The sequence below is a fragment of the Clytia hemisphaerica genome, unplaced genomic scaffold, assembly GCF_902728285.1.
Source record: "Clytia hemisphaerica strain Z4C2 unplaced genomic scaffold, Clytia hemisphaerica genome assembly, whole genome shotgun sequence".
Taxonomy (NCBI): domain Eukaryota; kingdom Metazoa; phylum Cnidaria; class Hydrozoa; order Leptothecata; family Clytiidae; genus Clytia; species Clytia hemisphaerica.
The window spans coordinates 4411366-4434626 of NW_027104101.1; the positions used below are offsets into that span (position 1 = coordinate 4411366).

Sequence of the window (23261 nt, forward strand, 5' to 3'; positions counted from 1 at the left end):
CTGCATTTGGCGTAATTTCGAGAGCAGAAATAAATTTTCCGCAAGCATAAAAAATTTAAGTCTTAAAATTGATAGTTTATCAGTTGATTGTTCTATGGACCATTTGAAAGAATTGTCTGCAACTTTTTATGAAGCAAATAGATATTCAACATTGCGCAAACGGCGTAATCTCTTTCATTTGAATAATGGCTTTATTAATACTCATTTTCAATTGTTGAAAAAATTATCGCGATCAAATACTTTCGTAGACGATCCTATCGTCTACACAAGATCACTAAAAAAGGGAATAGTTTAAGAGAGGCGTGATAAATTCGGGTGGAGTAAGCAGTGGCGGAGATGTTTACAGTGTTCCAAAACTCTACCGCCACTTTTTTCCCGTAAACCGCCCTGACGCCCGAACTTTTTCCCGCGTTTACTGACCTTTAAACGGACGATAGCATCGTCTAATACTTTCGCAAAGAATTCTAAAGTTTATGAAATTAGTAAGTCGTGAAACTTTTTACCCCTATATTATACATTTATAAAAAAACAAGTTATACTTTTATGGACCTACCTGGTTATGCATTTAACACATATGTAATTGATATCTACGTGAGCGTGACCATTAAACAATCATTCAGAACACAAGTAGTGACAATCTATTAAAATTAGTCGTTTGTTTCTTATAAAAAATCGTTTAGAAACCAAATTTCATGCTCTTGAAATATTCTTTTATATTCAATACTTCGTGAGCAAAAAAAACATCTATCTCATCAAAAAATTGAGTAATTTGGCTAAGAACATTGATGTATGCTTATTAATAGCGATTCTTATAGATAAAGATAAGTTTTTTTGTGCTGAAAAATTCTTTTTTTACAAAAATCTGCTTGAGCCATCTTTCACCTCCTTTCATGCAAAATTTTTTTTCGAAAATCGGGCTCCGTCACATTCGAGGGTTTATAGTTACACATCTTTGTGCAAAAAATCAGAAAAAACTAAAGAGCCAATCTCGAGAAAAGTTGGTAACGAACGGACGGACGGACAGACAAACGGACAGAGGTTAATTTATATGACCTCCACCGGGGTAGGTCCAAAAATATTCTACAACAAAAAAAATAAAAGGGCCATGAGTCATCAGAATCAGAACTTTTTAAGTTCAAAACAAAACAAATTAACCATAATCTTTAATGCCAATAGTTTCAAGTATAAAATGATCCAATTTTTCCATGAAATCAAAAGGGAACAAAAAAGTAGAAAAAATACATGATCTTCAATACGCCAAATACTCAAAAATATTAGTTTATCCAACTTTGTACGAGGCTATTTTCAGTTTTTCCATGAAATCAAAAAGGAACAGTTCCACTGTTCATGTTGAGGTAACTAATTTCAAAATAAATTTCAATGTTGCTCTGAAAAATGTTTTGCTAAGTTGTCCTTTTATTGAAACTTTTACTATAATGCTGTCCAGGGTTTCGGTAGCGTGGGAAGATCTATCCCACGACACAGAAACCCTGAAAGCAGACGGGTAATCTATATCAATCTAATTACCAGTAGTAGGTTTGTTTGCTTAAAAAAAAAAAAATTAAAAAATAAAAAAAAAAAAATTTTTTAAGTCAGTGCTGCTTAAGGAAGAGCTGAGAGCAGATTGGGCTGCTTGACAATGAATAGAAAGGGATTGCTTGAGCATAGAAGGTGTAATCAGAACAATGTTTTGAAGAAAAGAAGATGGGCTTTGAACTCAGGTGTCATGGAAATGTCAGACGTGTATGCTAGAAAATCATAACATGGGGCTGTGGGCCATAGAACAAACTTTGAAAAGATGAAGAACCTATTTTAGTGTTGGAGAGGAGACAAAGTCATGTGGCTGTCTAGGCTTTTTGAATGGCCGTAATGGAATAGAGTTGTAGACAGTTGTCTAGGCGAGAAGAAGAAGAAGCATTTAGGACTTCCCCTAGAGTTAGGTGTGCCGGCAGGAGTAAACACTCTTTGCTTTTCTAGAACCACCCATCTTCTCTACCAAGAGACATGAATTCGATCAGGAGTCATGTCTCATCAACTTATACCTGTAGACATGGAACATGACATGACCTATCAGTGGAGGGATTCAAAGACTGTTATGTGCCTGAGTGAAGCTTCCAGAGGAGGGTGAGAAGATTGAGAAAAAGAAAAAGAGATGTTGAAAGAAATAGGTGTTTTGAAATCAGTGAGGAAAATTAGATTGTGGGTAAATGAACATAGAAATATTCTTACATTGAGGTGAAGTTTAGCAGTAGTCTTCAGTGTTGGATGCAAAGAGCGAAAAAAAAAAATTTTTTCTTTTTTTTTTGAAATTTGGCGCTGTTGTAAACAACTTGATGTAACCATAGAGACTACATTTGGATTGGTTCCTGTTCAGAGATTCTAACCAATCGGGAGGTTCCTGTTCAAAGATTCTAACCAATCGGGTGAGAGGGCGTGTGTGGCGGAAATGTGATGGGCGGGTCAAACGGGTATGACGGAGGTAGATACTAGCCAATTTTGAAAGTAGTATCAGTTTGGAGTGAGGCAAATTAGAAAGTGGAGTGGGAAGAGAGGTCTTGAGGTAAAAGGAGTGGTGAGAGATAGGGAAAGAAGGAGAGAGATAAAGTTTTAAATTTAAAATTTGGAGGAAGAAAAATAGAATCCTCTGGGGGTCGAACCCGGGTCATTGCGGCCCGAGATGGGAGTGCTAGCAAAAGGCTATTGAGGCTGAACTGAACTGAGGAATTAAAAAGAAAGATGGAGAGAGTGGTTCCTATTACGGAGTATGAAGGAGATAAAGGTGGCAGGGCTACAACGGTGTAATCAGAAAGCAATTATCTCTCCAATGTGAAAAAAGAGGAAGTGGTGCCAGTCAGTGAACACGTTGGAAAAACAAATATGGTGAATCTTGAGTTAGAAATTGGGAAAATAAGAAATTGGGAAAAAGAATGGGAATACGAAAAAGGAGATCCACAAGGAAGTTGACAACATTGATCTGGAGTCGTTGTAGCTTCTTTGGAATTATAGTCATAAGTTGTGTATACTTAACTCCAATATAAGTTGGATAAAATGAAAAAATGTTTGAAAATGGTTATTATACAAAGATAGTATATAACGTTTTGAAATGGAGTTATAATTAAGGAATTGAGTTATAATTAAGAAATTGAACAAGTATCTCCAAATGTTTAAAGTTCTTGCTTGATGAAGGTGTTTTGTGATAGAGATGCTAGTTTTTGGTGTCTGTGGACGTGAGCAAGTTTCCGATGGTGGTGTTGTTTTTGTAAACTGTGGTCGGTCGTGGGATGGCATTTGACAATTCCTCATCCTCTTCTATGATGGACCAGTGTTCATTGATGGTAGATCTGATGTACTCATCTTTGTTTCTGTGTAGAATGAGAGGGAGAAGGGGTGCACAAGGTCCTTGATTTCGGTTGCCACCATAGAGCAAAGTGTGACGGGGTATTGCCAGGGCCTTTGCAATGTTGCGGTTAATGAGGGATAGTGGGTATCCACGAGCCAGAAAAACTTTGGTAAGGAAATTCAGTTCTTTTGTTAGATTACGGTCATCACTGATAATGAGGTTGTATCGTAGTCCTTGTGAGTATATGATTCCTTCTTTGACATGTAGGGGGTGATTTGATTGAAAGTGAAGGAATTGGGAGCGGTCCGTGGGTTTTCTGTATATAGAAGTGTGGAACTGATGGTTAGAGATAGAGATTGAGAGGTCTAGGAAGTTGATTCTTTCTTTGGAATGTTCAAATGTAAATTTTATTGTGTCATGGATTATGTTCATGAATTGTTTGAGACGGTTTAAGTCTTCATCTGACCCAATGAAAAGAAAAAATACATCATCAATAAAACGTTTCCAGAGTGGGATGTATTGTTGGAACTCCATGAGTATTGCTGCTTCAACATCAGCCATGAATAAATTTGCATATTGGGGTGCGTATCGTCCTCCCATGCTGGTACCATTGTTTTGTATGTAGTGGGAATTCAAAAACCGGAAATTGCTGTGTTTCAAGACGTGTTCGAGTAGTACTTTGATGGCAAAAGGGGGAGGTGCATTTGAGTGAAGCAGGTGCGGAGATTGTTTGTAATGTCGGGAGGTGGCTTCCAGTCCATCCCCATGAGGTATGTTAGTATATAACGAGATGACGTCTGCAGTAACCATGGTGATATTGGGAGGTGGTGGGCCGAATGAATCGAGGATAGTGAGCATATGTTTTGTGTTTTTTATGTGTGAGGGTAGGTGTTCAACAAGTGGCTGTAGATGATGGGCAATGTAGCGGGAAATGTTGTCGGTGGGACCATCAAAGCCAGAGACAATGGGGCGAAGTGGGTTGTTAACCTTATGTATTTTTGGTAAGCCATAGAATATGGGTGTGCGTGGTGGATCATGAGGTTTGAGATATTTAGCAGTGTGGTCGTTGATGTGATGTTTACTATGAAGGAAGTTGATAAGTATTTTGGTATCGTGTGTGATGTGGGGTGTTGGGTCGAAATCAGATATACGATACGTGTTTCTGTCGTTGAGGTGCTCTTCAAGGATCTTGTTGATGTATTGATCTTTATCCATGACGACAATGCCACCACTTTTGTCGGCTTTCTTTATTATGAGGTCCCGGTTATTTTTTAATTTAAAAAAAGATGGGAGGAAATGGTAGTGCTCAGTTTGGAGGTCTTGTTCGAATGGGACCAGTGGCGTATTATCGAGTTGTTGGAAAAAGTTGTTGACAGTTGGGTGGTTGCTGGGAGGGGGATTCCATGCGGTAGGACCTTTTTTTGGTAGTTTTGCAGGTGGTTGCCGGTCTTGGTTTTCTTGGTGGGCGTTATTGATTTGGTTCATTGGGTTAAGTTGGTTGAAGTATAGGGAGGTGTCAATTCTTCTTTTCAAGTCTTTAATAACCTCTGTTGGATTTGACTGTCTTTTGAATGATGGAATATTTGGTGAGAAGTTAAGTCCTTTGGCCAAGACGTCGATTTCATATTTTGAGAGTTGGTAGGTGGAAAGGTTGTGTATTAGGGTGTTGTTGTAGGTGTTGGTGTGTTCCTGGATGATTGATTTTCTGATTGAATTTTCCGGTTTACGGTGATGCCAGTGATGAGAGTGTGGAAATAGGTTATGGAGGCTTGGGAAATGATATCTTCTTGGGTGATGGTTGTTTGGTCTTTGCATGGTGGCTGAATAAACAGAAAGTGATGTCAAAAACTAGCTTGGATTTAGAGGATTAAATTGAAATGTGGCTGAGTGAACAAAAGTGATGTCAAAAGCTAACTTAGATGTGGAGGACCAGGTTGAAAAGTGGTTGAATAAACCAAAAGTGATGTCAAGAAGTGATGTCAAAAAGGCACTTGAGTGTGGAGGAACAAGTAGGAAGGTGCCTCCATATCCACACATATGGATGGAAGGGATATATGTGGCGATGGGAGGATGTATTTTTAAACAGAAGGACCAGAGTTTATGGTTTGGGAATATTTGAAAGATTGGAAGAGATAGAGAAAATATTAAATTTAGTAAGATTAGAGGGAAAGGAAATCTTATATGTCCCAGCAGACTTCAATGTTTAGAATGAGATAGAAGTTGTTATTCTGATGTGGCAAATTGAAAGTTTAGTGTTATGAAGTGTGAAATGTTAAATCATGATATTAATGATAAGCCTATTATAACGTAAATTATTAACAAATTTGTTGGTAATATTAAAAACTTGTAAACGACAAAAAAAAAAAAAAAAAAAAAAAAAGCATTTGTAGGAAACCATTTGTGTATAGAGTTTATCATTGTTGAATTTTAGGTGTGCCGTTCAGGTAGCACTGTGATTGGCGATATATGTCATGATAATACCAAGTATGTCCTTTTGCAGATAGGTTGTTAGAGACCCAGCGAAATTGGTCAAAACGTTTTTTTATTTTCTTTTCATTGAGTTGCGATGAATATATAACGTGTGCAGCTAGCTCCGGTGCACAGCCATTTCCAAAGAAGAAGATGATTAGCTGGAACGCCTGTCTATCACTGATGGGTTGAGCTCTGAAAGCTCTTTTTATATGTTGTGGCCACGTGTCCATTGGGAAGAAGGCGTCTCCATTTATAGTGTTGACAATTGATTGTCTGTGTTGGCGTGAGAATGATCTTTGGATGTATCGGTTTTTCATGTTGGTGTGGGCGTGTGAGTTTGCAAATGTAGGATAGTCCATGCTATAATAAAGGAGATGGTGTTGTTGTTGTTGTGTTCGTACGCCACAAGTCCGTCATATTTCAAAATTCATTTTCTTTTATTTCATTCATCCATGGATTTCATATATAAATGTCTCTATATTCTCTAGACCCTCTATATTAAATCCATGATTTATCTAAACGAGAGAAGAAATGATTAAGATGACATGATCGAAATGGAAAAAATTAATTTGTAACAAACAACAATGAAAGAATTTTAACAACAATTTGATCCTGTGCACATTAGGTCTCAAAAAAGTTAGCTCTCCCTAAATTAGAAAAAAAGGTATAGAATACTGACCCCCATCGATGGTGACACATCAATTATAAACTGTCTTGTTTGACAAAGAACACTGCATTTGGCGTAATTTCGAGAGCAGAAATAAATTTTCCGCAAGCATAAAAAATTTAAGTCTTAAAATTGATAGTTTATCAGTTGATTGTTCTATGGACCATTTGAAAGAATTGTCTGCAACTTTTTATGAAGCAAATAGATATTCAACATTGCGCAAACGGCGTAATCTCTTTCATTTGAATAATGGCTTTATTAATACTCATTTTCAATTGTTGAAAAAATTATCGCGATCAAATACTTTCGTAGACGATCCTATCGTCTACACAAGATCACTAAAAAAGGGAATAGTTTAAGAGAGGCGTGATAAATTCGGGTGGAGTAAGCAGTGGCGGAGATGTTTACAGTGTTCCAAAACTCTACCGCCACTTTTTTCCCGTAAACCGCCCTGACGCCCGAACTTTTTCCCGCGTTTACTGACCTTTAAACGGACGATAGCATCGTCTAATACTTTCGCAAAGAATTCTAAAGTTTATGAAATTAGTAAGTCGTGAAACTTTTTACCCCTATATTATACATTTATAAAAAAACAAGTTATACTTTTATGGACCTACCTGGTTATGCATTTAACACATATGTAATTGATATCTACGTGAGCGTGACCATTAAACAATCATTCAGAACACAAGTAGTGACAATCTATTAAATTAGTCGTTTGTTTCTTATAAAAAATCGTTTAGAAACCAAATTTCATGCTCTTGAAATATTCTTTTATATTCAATACTTCGTGAGCAAAAAAAACATCTATCTCATCAAAAAATTGAGTAATTTGGCTAAGAACATTGATGTATGCTTATTAATAGCGATTCTTATAGATAAAGATAAGTTTTTTTGTGCTGAAAAATTCTTTTTTTACAAAAATCTGCTTGAGCCATCTTTCACCTCCTTTCATGCAAAATTTTTTTTCGAAAATCGGGCTCCGTCACATTCGAGGGTTTATAGTTACACATCTTTGTGCAAAAAATCAGAAAAAACTAAAGAGCCAATCTCGAGAAAAGTTGGTAACGAACGGACGGACGGACAGACAAACGGACAGAGGTTAATTTATATGACCTCCACCGGGGTAGGTCCAAAAATATTCTACAACAAAAAAAATAAAAGGGCCATGAGTCATCAGCATCAGAACTTTTTAAGTTCAAAACAAAACAAATTAACCATAATCTTTAATGCCAATAGTTTCAAGTATAAAATGATCCAATTTTTCCATGAAATCAAAAGGGAACAAAAAAGTAGAAAAAATACATGATCTTCAATACGCCAAATACTCAAAAATATTAGTTTATCCAACTTTGTACGAGGCTATTTTCAGTTTTTCCATGAAATCAAAAAGGAACAGTTCCACTGTTCATGTTGAGGTAACTAATTTCAAAATAAATTTCAATGTTGCTCTGAAAAATGTTTTGCTAAGTTGTCCTTTTATTGAAACTTTTTCCGCATTCGCAACAAGTAAAAGGTCCAGGATGGTCATGTTTCTCTTTAGAATGCAGCATAAGAAAATGTCGTCTATCAAATTGTTCTCCACATTCTCCACAGCGAAAAGATGTAACACCTTTATGAAGCTTTTCATGCGATATGAGGGATCTTTTCCATGCAAAAGATTTACCACATTCTTTACATTCAAAAGGTTTGATATTAGAATGAGCACGCATGTGAGCATCGAATCGGCCTTTTCTAAAGTAAGATTTATCACACTTACTACACTTGAAACACTTGAAACGTTTAATATCTTCGTGAATAGTTTGCTTATGAGTCTTAAGGTGATATTTTGTTGTATAGCGTTTACCACAAACTTCACACTTGTAATTTTTGTTACCCTCGTGAACTTTACGATGTCTCGATAGATAGACACTGTTTGCAAATGACTTACCACATTTCTCGCATTCAAGAGGTTGGAGATCTGTGTGAATACTTACGTGAACATTAAATCTGTATTTAGAAGGAAACTCTTTTTTGCAAGTTTGACATTTGAATTTTTTAATTTTTTTTTGGTGTTTTTTAATTTGGTGTGATTTAAGATCTCCTCTTTGAGTAAATCTCTCTCCACATTTTTTACATTTATATTCTTTTAATTTGTGTTTTCCCTTATGCAAAGTGAGTTCTGTGGATGTGAACGACTCACCACATTCTTGATATTCAATTAATTTGTCAACCTCTTCCTGGATAGTATTTTTCGGTAATTGCTTTGAGCTTTCATTTCCAGTTTGAAGGTCTTTTAATCGGTTAAAATCGTTACATTGTTCTAAAGATTTTGGGGAGGCTTCATATGTTTTTGTATCGATTTGAATTTCAACGTCTGCACTTATTTCTTCTTTAATTTTGATGGCACTTTCTTCACCAATTCTAATCTTAAATTTTTGCTCGTGAACATTTCTCTCGATATTTTTAATGTTATTTTCAACATCATAATGAAGCTTGTCATAATATTGGATTTCAACATCTGTACTTATTTCTTCTTTGACTTTGATGGTATTTTCTTCACCGATTCTAATTCTAAATTTCTCCTCGTGCACATTTTTCTCGATATTTTTAATGCTTTTTTCCACGTCATCATTGTGAATCTCACCAGGATGCTTCGGGCAAAACAAAAATTTGTTACCAACTCCATCAGCAAATTTCAATTGATGAAATATATCTTGTATCCAAATATTACATGTACCAATCACACCATCTTCCATTTGAACATCAAATAAAAGGCTGACTGCTGATTCAGCGTTATTCTCATACTGATAATTTTCAATCTTAATGTTCATCTTTGTTTATTTCAAGTAGTTCTCTTGTCTTTTGTCTAAGGATAAAAAAAAATTTAAATTATACAAAAAAAATCAAAGGGTTAATTTCAATTTCAAAATTTTCAAGAAATTTCGATGACGTAAGCAGAAATTGCAAAAATTCAATTTTCTGCTATTTCTGATGACGTCATCAGAAAATTTTAAAATTTTTTCAATCAAAATACTTCTTGAAATATTGGCTATCATTGGTAAAATTTCATGAAGATTTACGGAGTACATAGTTCTTGAGATATTCAATTTTTTTGTTTTATGACGTCATCACAAATGGCCTGAAAAACAGGTTTTTAGCCAAAATCACAAAAAAGACAAAAATCAAATATAAGTAACAGCGATTTTCATTTTCTACATCGGAATACGCTTGTTTTGATGTATGACTCATCAGACTACTAATAATGGGTGCGAACAATTACTGAAAATTTGGACATGCATTAATTTACCTGAGACACAGTATTCTTAGGTTAGGATCCAAGTTCCACGTAAGTTTAACAAGTAATACATAACTGATGAAAAATATTGCATTTTGTGGATGTTTTGAGCCTTACTGGGGGATAATTGACAATTTACAGTTAAAAATGCTTTTAAAATGACATATTTAGGTTCTGTTACCAAATTCCATGGTGGTGATATTCTTAGCATACTCTTAAATTTTTAGCCAATTTTATCATGATTATTCTTACAAAAGATTTTTAAGTTATTTTGAAAGTACATCTCATAACATCAAACATGGCTATCCAAATACTACTTGTTCTAGAATCGAGTAATGTAAATCGAAAAGAAAAATGAAGAAAAACAATGAAAAATATTCTCAACACATTGGTTGTAGCAAGACAATTAAAAAAATCATTAAATTTGTGACAAAAATACATATATGTTAAATGAGATTGACGGATTAAAAAGGCATAAAATATAATATATAGAAAATATGTACACGAGAAAAGTTTTAAAAGCTTATTTTATGTCTTTTAAAATCTAAATGAATAATTTATTTGTGACATCCAGTCTGGTAAATTATGGACGAATTGACGGCCCTCGCAGAAAAATAGCTCATAGGGATCAATTTTTCAAAAAACCCAGTGTAAAAAGATCCTGGGGTAAGTCAGAACAGCAATGATATCCTAAATGCCAATGGACAATTATCTTTTCAGTACTTAGAAGCTCCTACGCGAAAAACACTCATCACATACATGACAACACAATAGTTCTATTTATACTGAGACGATTAATATGTCTGATACGAGCAATTTAGAAAATGAGCATTATGGAGGAGTGTACTTTCCATTCATGTTTCAGTAAATAGGATCTCCTCCACAGATCACATTTTTCAAATTACTCGTCTCAGACGATTTTTCCGTCTCAGTATGGAACTAATTTATAAATATATTTAAAATTAGTCGTTTGTTTCTTAAGTATAAAAAAACGTTTAGAAACCAAATTTCATGCTCTTGAAATATTCTTTTATATTCAATACTTCGTGAGCAAAAAAAAATATCTATCTCATCAAAAAATTGAGTAATTTGGCTAAGAACATTGATGTATGCTTATTAATAGTGATTCTTATAGATAAAGATAAGTTTTTTTGTGCTGAAAAATTATTTTTTTACAAAAATCTGCTTGAGTCATCTTTCACCTCCTTTCATGTAAAAATTGTTTTCGAAAATCGGGCTCCGTCACATTCGAGGGTTTATAGTTACACATCTTTGTGCAAAAAATCAGAAAAAACTAAAGAGCCAATCTCGAGAAAAGTTGGTAATGAACGGACGGACGGACGGACGGACGGACAGACAAATGGACAGAGGTTAATTTATATGACCTCCACCGGGGTAGGTCCAAAAATATTCTACAACAAAAAAAATAAAAGGGCCATGAGTCATCAGCATCAGAACTTTTTAAGTTCAAAACAAAACAAATTAACCATAATCTTTAATGCCGATAGTTTCAAGTATAAAATTATCCAATTTTTCCATGAAATCAAAAGGGAACAAAAAAGTAGAAAAAATACATGATCTTCAATACGCCAAATACTCAAAAATATTAGTTTATCCAACTTTGTACGAGGCTATTTTCAGTTTTTCCATGAAATCAAAAAGGAACAGTTCCACTGTTCATGTTGAGGTAACTAATTTCAAAATAAATTTCAATGTTGCTCTGAAAAATGTTTTGCTAAGGTTGTCCTTTTATTGAAACTTTTTCCGCATTCGCAACAAGTAAAAGGTCCAGGATGGTCATGTTTCTCTTTAGAATGCAGCATAAGAAAATGTCGTCTATCAAATTGTTCTCCACATTCTCCACAGCGAAAAGATGTAACACCTTTATGAAGCTTTTCATGCGATATGAGGGATCTTTTCCATGCAAAAGATTTACCACATTCTTTACATTCAAAAGGTTTGATATTTGAATGAGCACGCATGTGAGCATCGAATCGGCCTTTTCTAAAGTAAGATTTATCACACTTACTACACTTGAAACACTTGAAACGTTTAATATCTTCGTGAATAGTTTTCTTATGAGTCTTAAGGTGAGCTATTGTTGTATAGCTTTTACCACAATCTTCACACTTATATTTGTTACCCTCGTGAACTTTACGATGTCTCGATAGATAAGCATTGTTTGCAAATGACTTACCACATTCCTTGCATTCAAAAGGTTTGAGACCTGTGTGAATACTTACGTGAACATTAAAACTGTATTTACAAGGAAACTTTTTTTTGCAAGTTTGACATTTGAATTTTTTAATTTTTTTTTGGTGTTTTTTATTTTGGTGTGATTTAAGATCTCCTCTTTGAGTAAATCTCTCTCCACATTTTTTACATTTATATTCTTTTAATTTGTGTTTTCCCTTATGCAAAGTGAGTTTTGTGGATGTGAACGACTCACCACATTCTTGATATTCAATTAATTTGTCAACCTCTTCCTGGATACTATTTTTATGTAATTGCTTTGAGCTTTCATTTCCAGTTTGAAGGTCTTTTAATCGGTTAAAATCGTTACATTGTTCTAAAGATTTTGGGGAGGCTTCATATGTTTTTGTATCGATTTGAATTTCAACGTCTGCACTTATTTCTTCTTTAATTTTGATGGCACTTTCTTCACCAATTCTAATCTTAAATTTTTGCTCGTGAACATTTCTCTCGATATTTTTAATGTTATTTTCAACATCATAACGAAACTTGTCATAATATTGGATTTCAACATCTGTACTTATTTCTTCTTTGACTTTGATGGTATTTTCTTCACCAATTCTAATTCTAAATTTCTCCTCGTGCACATTTTTCTCGATATTTTTAATGCTTTTTTCCACGTCATCATTGTGAATCTCACCAGTATGCTTCGGGCGAAACAAAAATTTGTTACCAACTCCATCAGCAAATTTCAATTGATGAAATATATCTTGTATCCAAATATTACATGTACCAATCACACCATCTTCCATTTGAACATCAAATAAAAGGCTGACTGCTGATTCAGCGTTTTTCTCATACTGATAATTTTCAATCTTAATGTTCATCTTTGTTTATTTCAAGTAGTTCTCTTTGTCTTTTGTCTAAGGATAAAAAAAAATTTAAATTATACAAAAAAAATCAAAGGGTTAATTTCAATTTCAAAATTTTCAAGAGATTTCGATGACGTAAGCAGAAATTGCAAAAATTCAATTTTCTGCTATTTCTGCTGACGTCATCAGAAAATTTGAAAATTTTTTCAATCAAAATACTTCTTGAAATATTGGCTATCATAGGTAAAATTTCATGAAGATTTACGGAGTAGATAGTTCTTGAGATATTCAATTTTTTTGTTTTATGACGTCATCACAAATGGCCTGAAAAACAGGTTTTTAGCCAAAATCACAAAAAAGACAAAAATCAAATATAAGTAACAGCGATTTTCATTTTCTACATCGGAATACGCTTGTTTTGATGTATGACTCATCAGACTACTAATAATGGGTGCGAACAATTACTGAAAATTTGGACATGCATTAATTTACCTGAGTCACAGTATTCATAGGTTAGGATCCAAGTTCCACGTAAATTTAACAAGTAATACACAACTGATGAAAAAGATTGCATTTTGTGGATGTTTTGAGCTTTACTGGGGGATAATTGACAATTTACAGTTAAAAATGCTTTTAAAATGACATATTTAAGTTCTGTTACCAAATTCCATGGTTAAATTTTTAGCCAATTTTATCATGATTATTCTTACAAAAGATTTTTAAGTTATTTTGAAAGTACATCTCATAACATCAAACATGGCTATCCAAATACTACTTGTTCTAGAATCGAGTAATGTAAATCGAAAAGAAAAATGAAGAAAAACAATGAAAAATGTTCTCAACACATTGGTTGTAGCAAGACAATTAAAAAAATCATTAAATTTGTGACAAAAATACATATATGTTAAATGAGATTGACGGATCATTAAAAAGGCATAAAATATAATATATAGAAAATATGTACACGAGAAAAGTTTTAAAAGCTTATTTTATGTCTTTTAAAATCTAAATGAATAATTTATTTGTGACATCCAGTCTGGTAAATTATGGACGAATTGACGGCCCTCGCAGAAAAATAGCTCATAGGGATCAATTTTTCAAAAAACCCAGTGTAAAAAGATCCTGGGGTAAGTCAGAACAGCAATGATATCCTAAATGCCAATGGACAATTATCTTTTCAGTACTTAGAAGCTCCTACACGAAAAACACTCATCACATACATGACAACACAATAGTTCTATTTATACTGAGACGATTAATTTGTCTGAGACGAGCAATTTAGAAAATGAGCATTGTGGAGGTGTGTACTTTCCATTCATGTTTCAATAAATAGGATCTCCTCCACAGATCACATTTTTCAAACTACTCGTCTCAGACGATTTTTCCGTCTCAGTATGGAACTAATTTATAAATATTGTGACATCGGGTGCATCGAATGCTTATGTTTATCCCGGTAACACCTTTTCCAAAACTTTTTACCACAAACCTGACACTCATAAATCTTTTTATCCTCCGTCTTATGAACGGAAACAATATGTTTTTGAAAATCTCCTTTGCGTGCAAATCCAACTTCACAGTCTTTACAATTGAATGCTTTAATATTAGAATGCATTGTTTTCATGTGTGTCTCAAAATGACAGGTCCGTTCGAAACCTTCACCACAAACGTGACATGTTAAAGGTAAACTCTCCAAAGCTCCTCTAAGAATAGCTTTCTTTTGGGAACTATCCAGTGAATGGTATGTCACGCTAGGCATCATATCATTAGTTTCATCTTGAGAAGAGCTACCAGCATTGTGAGATGTATTTGGTGGAAACCTTATTGAAAAATTATTTATTTGTGTAGGATTTTCGACCGGGACTACAGTGATATAACTTCCGTTAGATGGACTTTCGAAATGATTTCTATCCAGTATTAAACCCTCCTTAGAGTCATAATCTGGCTCTTCCTTTTTAATGACTGTGTGGTTGGTAAAAGAGTTCTTCGAATTAATTTTACTATGACTTAGAGTATCAGCAATCTTTTCAATATTGAACTTCTTATGAGACAAACCTTTTGGTTGGTGGTTAGTGTCTCTAATAGGTCTCTTGTTTGATGATAAACTATTATTTGTCTGTCCGTGAATTTTACCGTGTGAAAATGGGTCACCACAAACATTTTCATCATCCGAAAGAAATATTCTTCCATGAGCTTTTTCGTTTGGAAGAGCACCTCCATTACTATAACGTTGCGGCGGTGAAGAATATTTCATTAAGTCGTTTGGAATGCGCTTCTCTTGCTTGTTATCAATAGAATGAAACGCCTGTCCGTGAATTTTACTATTTGAAAATGGGTCACCACATACATTATCATCACTCGAATTAAATATCCTTCCATGAACTTTTTCATTTGGTGTAAATGAAAAAACACTTCCAAATGCATCTGTCATTTCAATCTTTTTGTAGAGATTCTCAAGGGATAAATTACAGGTGCCGACAACAAAATCTTGTAATTTAAGCTCAATAGAGAGTTTAATGGGTGGTCCAGGCGGTTGCAATTCTCCATTTGGTACGCCATTGTCTGTTGGATGTCTGCTGAATGGCGTAACGTCAATACTAATACTCATTGTTCATCCATTTACTTTAACCTTTTATATTTTTATCTAAAAAAAGAAGAACAAAAATTAGAATTTTGAAAAGCACACACTGAATAAGGAAGTAAACTTAAAGAACACGCTGTACCAAAAAAATATTAGAGTTGGTATTAGAGCAATTAGAATTAAAATGAAAAATAAAATCGTTTTTTGACTGTTTTATTATTGCAATGGCCAAAGCAAAGTTTTTTGTCTCATATGGAAATGGACTTTGAACAACAAAAAAACATTCAAATTTTGCAGAATTTTGTTGAATTTGGAAACTTTGTACACTGTACTCTTGTCTCCCGAATAGACGGGGGGTCCGAATAAGCAGGGGGTAGGAAATTTTTCTAAATTCTAATAAGCGGCGGGGGGGGGGGTAATTTGAAGACAGAATTTTTTTTAACTGATATCAATTTCAACAGCAAAAAAGAAACTTTAACAAATGAACACGTAAAATAAGAACTAATACTAACAAAAAGAGAAATTTTAACAAGTTTAAGGTCTATCTACACTGTAACAAAATATTGAACTCTTCGAATTTAATTAGCGGGGGGTTAATAAGAGCGGGGGGAGGGGGCGTCTATTCGGCAGACAAGAGTAATTGAGGAAGAAGGCAAATAGAATGGTAGAAAATCAGTGAAGCAAAAAAAAATTAAAAATAATCTTTTTATTGAAAGGTTACTGAAGTCAATTCACTTTAAAGTGTAATTATAGTAATTCCCTTGGGGCTGGTTTCCACATGGTAGCAGAGTCCAAGCTTAAAGCGAATAGACTTTATTATCATTATATATTTGAAGAAGTTGGTTCTTTTGTTTTGTGAATTCGTTGATGTTTGACGAGATATCTCTTACACGCAAACGATTTCTCACATTCCTTGCATTGGAAATCTTTATTAGTGCTATGAGTAATAGTTTGATGCGTCTTGAGGTAACATTGGAGTGCAAATGATTTACCACATTCCTTACATTCGAATTTCTTTTCTCTACTGTGTGTCATTTGATGTTTTTTCAAATGAAATTTGTCATTTGTTAGCTGTCCACATTCGTTACACTGAAATCGTCTTATACCTGTATGTACCATTTGATGGTTCGTCAGATGCGCCTTTCGTGCAAACGACATCTCACAAACATTACATTGATATGGTTTAATACCCTTATGAACAGCATTTGTATGTCTATTCAAATCACCTTTGAGTGCATACGTTTTATCACAATCATCACATTGGTATCGTTTAATTTTATCATGAACAATTTTTACGTGTCTTCTTAAATCTGAATTCGAGGTAAACAAAGAGTCGCATTTCTCACAATGGAAGCGTTTTCGTTTTTTCGTTTTTTTAGTCGGATTTGATGATTTGCTATTTATTTCCTCAATTTCTGATTTATTTGATTCTTCCTCGGGTATCATTACTTCTTCTCCTTGGAATTGGCTTGTAGAACTGGTAATATCTTTTTGACATTGGCTTGGAGAACTAGCAACATTTTCATGACATTGGCTTGATGAACTCGCAACATTTTCACGTGTTAGAGGTACGTGTACAGGATTCAAACTATTATTACTTTGAGTCAAAACAGATACAATTTCATTTAGGTCGGTTCTATTATTATCAGGTAAATTGCTCAAGGCTTTGTCCTGCTCATCAACTACACAAGGCAAATTTAACTCTCGATCAGATTCAATGTCATCTGATTTAGTTCTATTTCTTCCAGGTTGATTACTCGATGCTTTGTCCTGCTCATTAATTACAGAAGGCAAATTCAACTCTTGATCAGATGCAATGTCAACTGATTTAGTTCTATTTCTACCAGAGATTCCATGTTCATTGATTACACAGGGCAAATATAACTCTTGAGAAACTTTTGGTGCACTGTTTGTGGTAACGACTTCCTTATCTGGCTTGTATGTAAAGATACTTCCGTGCTCACCAAAGCACAACTTACTATTTATATTTTCGATTGAAATATCGCAAAACCCGACTCTATTTCCTTTAATTCTAATATCAAACGAAAATGCCAAGATTTTACCAAATGCTTTTATCTTTAAATTTTCAATTCCAAAATCCATTTTCTTTATTTTCTTTAACCTAAAAGAAGCGAGGGTTGAATTTTAAACTTTCAAAATTCACGCTCAATTTGGTCAATATGACGCGTTATGATCTTGCAAAAAACGGACTTGATATTATTAGGGCCATAACAGGACTACTGACAAAAAAACAAAAGCAAAACAAACTACTTTAGTAAAAAAAGGTAAAAATAAGTTGTTAGTAAAAATAAATATAATACACCTTATAAACAAGAATAAAAAAAATAGCAAAGAAAATTACCCTTTCCGAAACTCGAATTGTAATTTTGATAAAGTGAAAAGCAAACCACTACAGAACTTAAAAGATAAATATCGTCTCCGATAATACCCTTTGCTAATCCAGAAATGGATGTTTTCTGAGCTCTTAGTCGATGAAAAACACAATTTCAAAATATTTCATTTATGCATTTTCTTTTGATGAAGTATAAGATTTCTTTTGTTTTTGAACGTCTTTTCACATTGTTTACAAGGATATACGACACCCTTATGAATATTATCCACATGCTTTGTGAGGTCAACTTTACGTGAATAGGATTTACCACATTCTTGACACTTGAACAGTTGAAGACCCTTGTGAGTGATATCAATGTGTAGTTTCAGTTGGCCAATATAGCAAAAGGACTTTTCACACTCACCACACTTGTGAGGTTTATTACCACTATGTGAAGCTTTATGCATTTTCAAACTGTAACTGTCTGTAAAGAGCTTACCACATTCATTACATTGAAAGGGCTTAAGACCTGTATGCGTCAATTGATGTTTCTTCAGGTGATGCGTTCGTCCAAATGCCATCCCACATTCTACGCATTGAAACGATTTGAGACCTTCATGAACAGACTGGGTATGTCTTCTTAGATCACTCTTTAATGCAAAATACTTACCACATTCCTTACATTCAAATTCTTTGACTTTATCATGAACCACTTTTATGTGTCTCTGTAAATGATATTTCGAAGCAAACGTTTTCGGACATTTTTCGCACAAGCATCTATCTTTTTTGTTCGGTTTTTGCATCTGTGAAATACTAGATGGCTCAATTTCTACGGTAACCGAACTTTCATGAGACGAAGATGTTTCTTGGTTTGTGTGAGAAGTATGAGTTATTGTTGAGCAAGATTGTCCCTCGCTGGTGAGTGGAAAACTTGTAGAATTTAAATCCTTTGCATGTACAACACTATGACTTTTGTGAGTTTCAGGTCTTGTAGAAAAATCTGGTTCTGTAATACTACTTTGGTAAATCCCAGTTCTTGTAGAATAAGTTGGTTCCATTTCATTTGATTCAACTTGGTGATTGTCAACATGAAGATTTCTCAACGCAATTTCTTGTCCATTCGTTACAAACGGGAAATTCATTTCGCGAGCAACATTAAAGAATCTATTTGCTGTTTGAAATGCCCAATTGGGTATGTAGGTAAAGCGACTACCATTCGAGCGAAGATCCAATTGACTATGTATGTTTTCAATTGCTAAGTCACATGATCCAACTACATTCTCATCGATTCTGATATCAAATGAAAATCCAAAGACTGCCTCCGACAATGATTTTGTTTTAATATTTTCTATTTCAAAATTCATTTTGCTCGTCTAGTCTATAAAGAGAAGAAGAAAAATGTTAGGAAAACAAGGCTATATAAATGGTTTGAAACTGATAAAAGTTGTTTTAATATGCCATTTTAAGGAATGTTTATATGGAAATGTGCTTCTACATTCTTTACATAAGAAGAAGTAAGAATTCGTTTTCTTTTGAATGCTCGACCACAAATCATACATTCGAAAGGTTTTATACCAAGAAGAACTTTATCTTGATGTTAGGTCAGATTAAATGGTTTTGAAAAAGTCTTACAACCTGTTACCACACGCATTACCTTCATGTCAGTTGTCATGCTTGGTTTGATGGATTTGAAAAAGTCTTACCACACGCATTACCTTAATGTCAGTTGTCATTTTTGGTTTGATGGCTTTGAAAAAGTCTTACCACACGCATTACCTTAATGTCAGTTGTCATTTTTGGTTTGATGGCTTTGAAAAAGCCTTACACCACTCATTACCTTAATGTCAGTTGTCATTTTTGGTTTGATGGCTTTGAAAAAGTCTTACCACACGCATTACCTTAATGTCAGTTGTCATTTTTGGTTTGATGGCTTTGAAAAAGTCTTACCACACGCATTACCTTAATGTCAGTTGTCATTTTTGGTTTGATGGCTTTGAAAAAGCCTTACACCACTCATTACATTCATGTCGTTTTTTACGGTTGTAATTTTGGTTTGATTAAGAAATCGTTGCTCTGATCATCTGCCATCTCCAGACCTTTGACAATATTGTCTATAGAGGTATGGCACTTTCCAATCACTTGATCATTATCCCAATATCAAATGAAAACTTCAACAGTTGTGCAACTTTTTCTTCCGTCAGTTTTGTAATTGATACATAATCGACAGTAATGATCATTTTATCAATGTAATATTTTCTTATTATATTTTTGCTGAAAATATATAGATTAAAGAAATGGTTAACATATATCGTCTCAGATGGAAAAGTTGATTTTTTGGTTTTGTCTGTTAGCAGATTATCAATATAAAATATAAAACTTCGATGGCATGATTTATAAATTTGAGGGTTAGTAAAATTTGACCAACTAATGGCCAAGACTAAAGCTTTATCAACCGATATAATTATATTAAAACATTAAAAACTATTGATGTGTTATATTAATGAATAGACTGGAATAAATACTATATTAATGCTAAAATTGATAATTAAAAAAATTAAAGTACCTAGAGCAAACTTAAAAAATATATAAACATGTTAATAAACAGTGAAATATACAAAAACAAGCTAGATGCTGAATGGACATACCTGATGATGAAAGTTAGATAGCAATGCCAGGAGAAAAATGAAAAAAGTCAGTCAGAAAATATAGCGTTTAGCGAAAATGCATAACGCAATAAATTCATCATTGATCGTTGATGGGGGGAGAGGGAAGGGTTGTAGGGAAAAAATAAATAGAAAGTTCTGGTCACAAAAATCAGTCATGCTTGATGGTGAGCATTGTTATCAATAATGTTTTAAGTGAAAAACATAGAAATATAAGAAAAAAATCCAATGAAAATCTGCAAAAACGGCGATTTCCGGCATTTTCAACCGGAAAATATTTTTTCCCAAAAATCGAACTCGGCCATGTTTTGAGCATTGCGAATACGCATCTTTCTGCAAATAATCAGAAAAAACTATGTTTTTCCGGCACAGTTCCGGCATTTTCGGCCGGAAAAAAATGTTTTTTGAAAATCGGGCTCCGTCACATTTTAGGTATTGTCATTTTGCATCTGTATGCAAAATTTCATAAAAAAATATAAAGTACAGCTCGAGAAATTCAAGAAATACTGTCTTTCCGGCGAAAATAAGGTTGTTTCGGCGATTTTAAAATAGTTCCGGCTTCAAAAATCAATTTTATTGAAAATTGAAACATGCTTGATGGTGAGGAGGCGATTTCCGATCGGGCTCCGTCACATTTTGGCCATTGCCATTTTGCATCTTTGAGCCAAAAATCAGAAAAAACTAAGTAGCCAATCTCGAGAAAAGCTAGTAACAGACGAACGGACGGACGAACCGGGGTACCCGGAGGTAGGTCCAAAAACAACGCTATTTGCTCAAATATAAAGCCAATAGCGAGGTTAAGCACGGGTTTATTTTGACCGTAAAGTACATAACTTGCCAAAGCAAACAATGCGAAATTGAAATCTTATGTACAGGCCTACGATATTGCATTGAACGGTCTAAATAAACACTTGCTTAACCTCGCTAATAACATATCACGCATCGCTAAAAAAAGTTTCAAAACCCATATAATGTCACTGGTGCTATAATAGTTTGTTCCAACTTCTGTTTCCGACTTGACAGCCTTCTTGATCCATCAGAACTCAGAACTGGTCAAAATCATTACAGACAAACTTTGTCTTTGAACACTCGGAAAACAAACTTGAAATGTCAACTTGCTACCTCTAGTGTATTTTGTGTTGGAGATGGTGTTGTTGTTGTTGAATCCTCTGTTGTTGTTGAATCTTCTGTTGCTTGTGTTGTGGTGTTGTCTCTATTACTTGAAGGTCTCTCACTGATGTTGTCTCTTTAGAATTTTCAGTTGCTGCTTGTTGATATACGGTCAACGTTGTTGTTTCTGGCAAGATTTGATTCGCGGACGTTTCGTCTTGTAGGTCATCTATAATAATCACTTGTGGTGGTGCCGTTGCTTCTTGTTGGGTTGTTGTTATTGTCTCTTTAGAATCGCCTAGAATCGTTTTTGAATCGTCAATTGCTGTTGATTTTAATTTTATTTTTGATAATTTTATCTTTACTTTTAATGATCTTTTGGGTACTTTTCTTTTGATTTTTGTTATTGATTTTGATGTTCTTGTCTGTATTTTTCTTGTCATCACTTTGTTCGCCGCAGACGAACTTCGTTTTGAGGATGTTTTTACTGCTGCTGAAATTTCTTTGTGAATATTTTTATGACTGAATAAATCGCCTCTGCTTGAAAAAGCATCACCGCACGTTTTACATTTAAATGGTTTAACTCCTTTATGGACTACATCTTCGTGATTTTTAAGATCAGGTTTTCGTGAAAATGTTTTACCACATTCTTGACATTTATATGGTTTTAGTCCTTTATGAACAATATTTTCATGTCTAGTAAGATCATACCTTTGCGAATAGCACTTACCACATTCCTGGCATTTGAACGGTTGTAACCCCTTATGGTCTCTATCTATGTGTCCTTGCATGACAGATTTTTGTGAAAATGTTTTCCCACACTCCTCGCATTTATGTGCTTTATTTGCTGTGTGGATTCTCTGATGTTTTGCAAAATTATCTCTCCTAGCAAAACATTTACCACATTCCTGACATTCAAAAGGTTTCAAGTTGAGATGAACTGAATTTCGATGATCTTTAAGTCTACGAGAGCCAGTGAAGGTTTTACCACATTCTTGGCATTTGTATTCTTTAGGTTCCCTTTTGACTTTCTCTGACGGATTGTTGGATTTTTCGTGAACAGCTTTTATGTGTAAAATCAAACGAGAATCGGAAGAAAATAATCTTGAACATTGCGTGCATGGGATACACTTATCCCTTTTTTCCTTATCAGTTTTCTTAGCAACGTTAGTTATATTGACATTTAAAGTAGATGGTTCTTTTTGAACAGACGCATATGCCCCACTTTGTAATGAGCTACCTTGTGTTTCGCCAGGTAAAGGAAAAAGTAAAGGATTATAAGAATGCTCGTTGGCTGTTTTTTGAAACTGAATATGATTCTCTGCAGTGTAATTCCTGATTACAGTTGGCTCAATTCCGTTTGTTTGTGGGGAACTAAAAGACGCAGCTCCTTGCCTATGGATAATGCTTTGAACAGGTGGCAAGTTCAACTGTTCAGATTCACCACCTGAAAATCGATTCGCTGAACTCAAAGTCCAGTTTGGATAATACGTAAAGTCCACACCATTTGCTCGAACATGTGATTGATTGTGTACATTTTCAATGGATATATCACAAAAACCGATCACGTTTTCATTGATTTTGATGTCAAATGAAAAACCAAAAACTGCTCCAAATGTTTTGATATTCAAATTTTCAATTGTAAAATTACTCATTTTTCTTTTATTTTATTTCCTTTTTTTTATCTAATCTAAAAGTAAACAAAAAAACATGTTAGAATAGAACGAACACACAAATCAGATTGAGACCAATGAAAA

The 23261-nt window shown here is 34.2% G+C and overlaps 6 protein-coding genes across 6 annotated transcripts; all 6 read right to left on the reverse strand.

Moving 5' to 3' along the window:
• Positions 1 to 3205: 3205 nt before the first annotated feature.
• On the reverse strand, positions 3206 to 5155 carry LOC136812994 (uncharacterized). Its single transcript, XM_067069500.1, has one exon. The coding sequence runs from the start codon at positions 5153 to 5155 to the stop codon at positions 3206 to 3208; it is 1950 nt and encodes a 649-aa protein (XP_066925601.1).
• Positions 5156 to 7924: 2769 nt separating this feature from the next.
• Positions 7925 to 9325, reverse strand: LOC136813168 (zinc finger protein 260-like). Its single transcript, XM_067069700.1, has one exon. It carries the CDS (start codon positions 9290 to 9292, stop codon positions 7946 to 7948), a length of 1347 nt encoding a protein of 448 aa, XP_066925801.1. The 5' UTR covers positions 9293 to 9325; the 3' UTR covers positions 7925 to 7945.
• A 2048-nt stretch (positions 9326 to 11373) lies between these two features.
• Positions 11374 to 15462, reverse strand: LOC136812995 (zinc finger protein 431-like). The gene is made up of 2 exons (XM_067069502.1): positions 14230 to 15462; positions 11374 to 12839 (listed from the first exon to the last, which is right to left on the reverse strand). The coding sequence occupies exons 1-2, from the start codon at positions 15424 to 15426 to the stop codon at positions 11466 to 11468; spliced, it is 2571 nt and encodes an 856-aa protein (XP_066925603.1). The 5' UTR covers positions 15427 to 15462; the 3' UTR covers positions 11374 to 11465.
• A 628-nt stretch (positions 15463 to 16090) lies between these two features.
• Positions 16091 to 17556, reverse strand: LOC136813169 (zinc finger protein 501-like). Its single transcript, XM_067069701.1, has one exon. The coding sequence runs from the start codon at positions 17500 to 17502 to the stop codon at positions 16222 to 16224; it is 1281 nt and encodes a 426-aa protein (XP_066925802.1). The 5' UTR covers positions 17503 to 17556; the 3' UTR covers positions 16091 to 16221.
• Positions 17557 to 17670: 114 nt separating this feature from the next.
• On the reverse strand, positions 17671 to 20004 carry LOC136813174 (zinc finger protein OZF-like). Its single transcript, XM_067069705.1, has 2 exons — positions 19742 to 20004; positions 17671 to 19560 (listed from the first exon to the last, which is right to left on the reverse strand). Exon 2 carries the CDS (start codon positions 19093 to 19095, stop codon positions 17917 to 17919), a length of 1179 nt encoding a protein of 392 aa, XP_066925806.1. The 5' UTR covers positions 19096 to 19560; positions 19742 to 20004; the 3' UTR covers positions 17671 to 17916.
• A 1431-nt stretch (positions 20005 to 21435) lies between these two features.
• LOC136813165 (uncharacterized) lies at positions 21436 to 23190 on the reverse strand. The gene has a single exon (XM_067069697.1). The coding sequence runs from the start codon at positions 23157 to 23159 to the stop codon at positions 21519 to 21521; it is 1641 nt and encodes a 546-aa protein (XP_066925798.1). The 5' UTR covers positions 23160 to 23190; the 3' UTR covers positions 21436 to 21518.
• Between the last annotated feature and the right edge of the window lie 71 nt (positions 23191 to 23261).

What these genes read in the sequence shown, in the direction of transcription:
- LOC136813168 (XM_067069700.1), bottom strand. Translation starts at nt 9,292, where the DNA reads ATGAACATTAAGATTGAAAATTATCAGTATGAGAATAACGCTGAATCA.
- LOC136812994 (XM_067069500.1), bottom strand. Translation starts at nt 5,155, where the DNA reads ATGCAAAGACCAAACAACCATCACCCAAGAAGATATCATTTCCCAAGC.
- LOC136813169 (XM_067069701.1), bottom strand. Translation starts at nt 17,502, where the DNA reads ATGGATTTTGGAATTGAAAATTTAAAGATAAAAGCATTTGGTAAAATC.
- LOC136813174 (XM_067069705.1), bottom strand. Translation starts at nt 19,095, where the DNA reads ATGAATTTTGAAATAGAAAATATTAAAACAAAATCATTGTCGGAGGCA.
- LOC136812995 (XM_067069502.1), bottom strand. Translation starts at nt 15,426, where the DNA reads ATGAGTATTAGTATTGACGTTACGCCATTCAGCAGACATCCAACAGAC. An exon ending in ACCCGATGTCACAATATTTA is followed by an intron (nt 12,840 to 14,229) that starts TAAATTAGTTCC and finishes TTGAAATAAACA; the next exon opens with AAGATGAACATTAAGATTGA.
- LOC136813165 (XM_067069697.1), bottom strand. Translation starts at nt 23,159, where the DNA reads ATGAGTAATTTTACAATTGAAAATTTGAATATCAAAACATTTGGAGCA.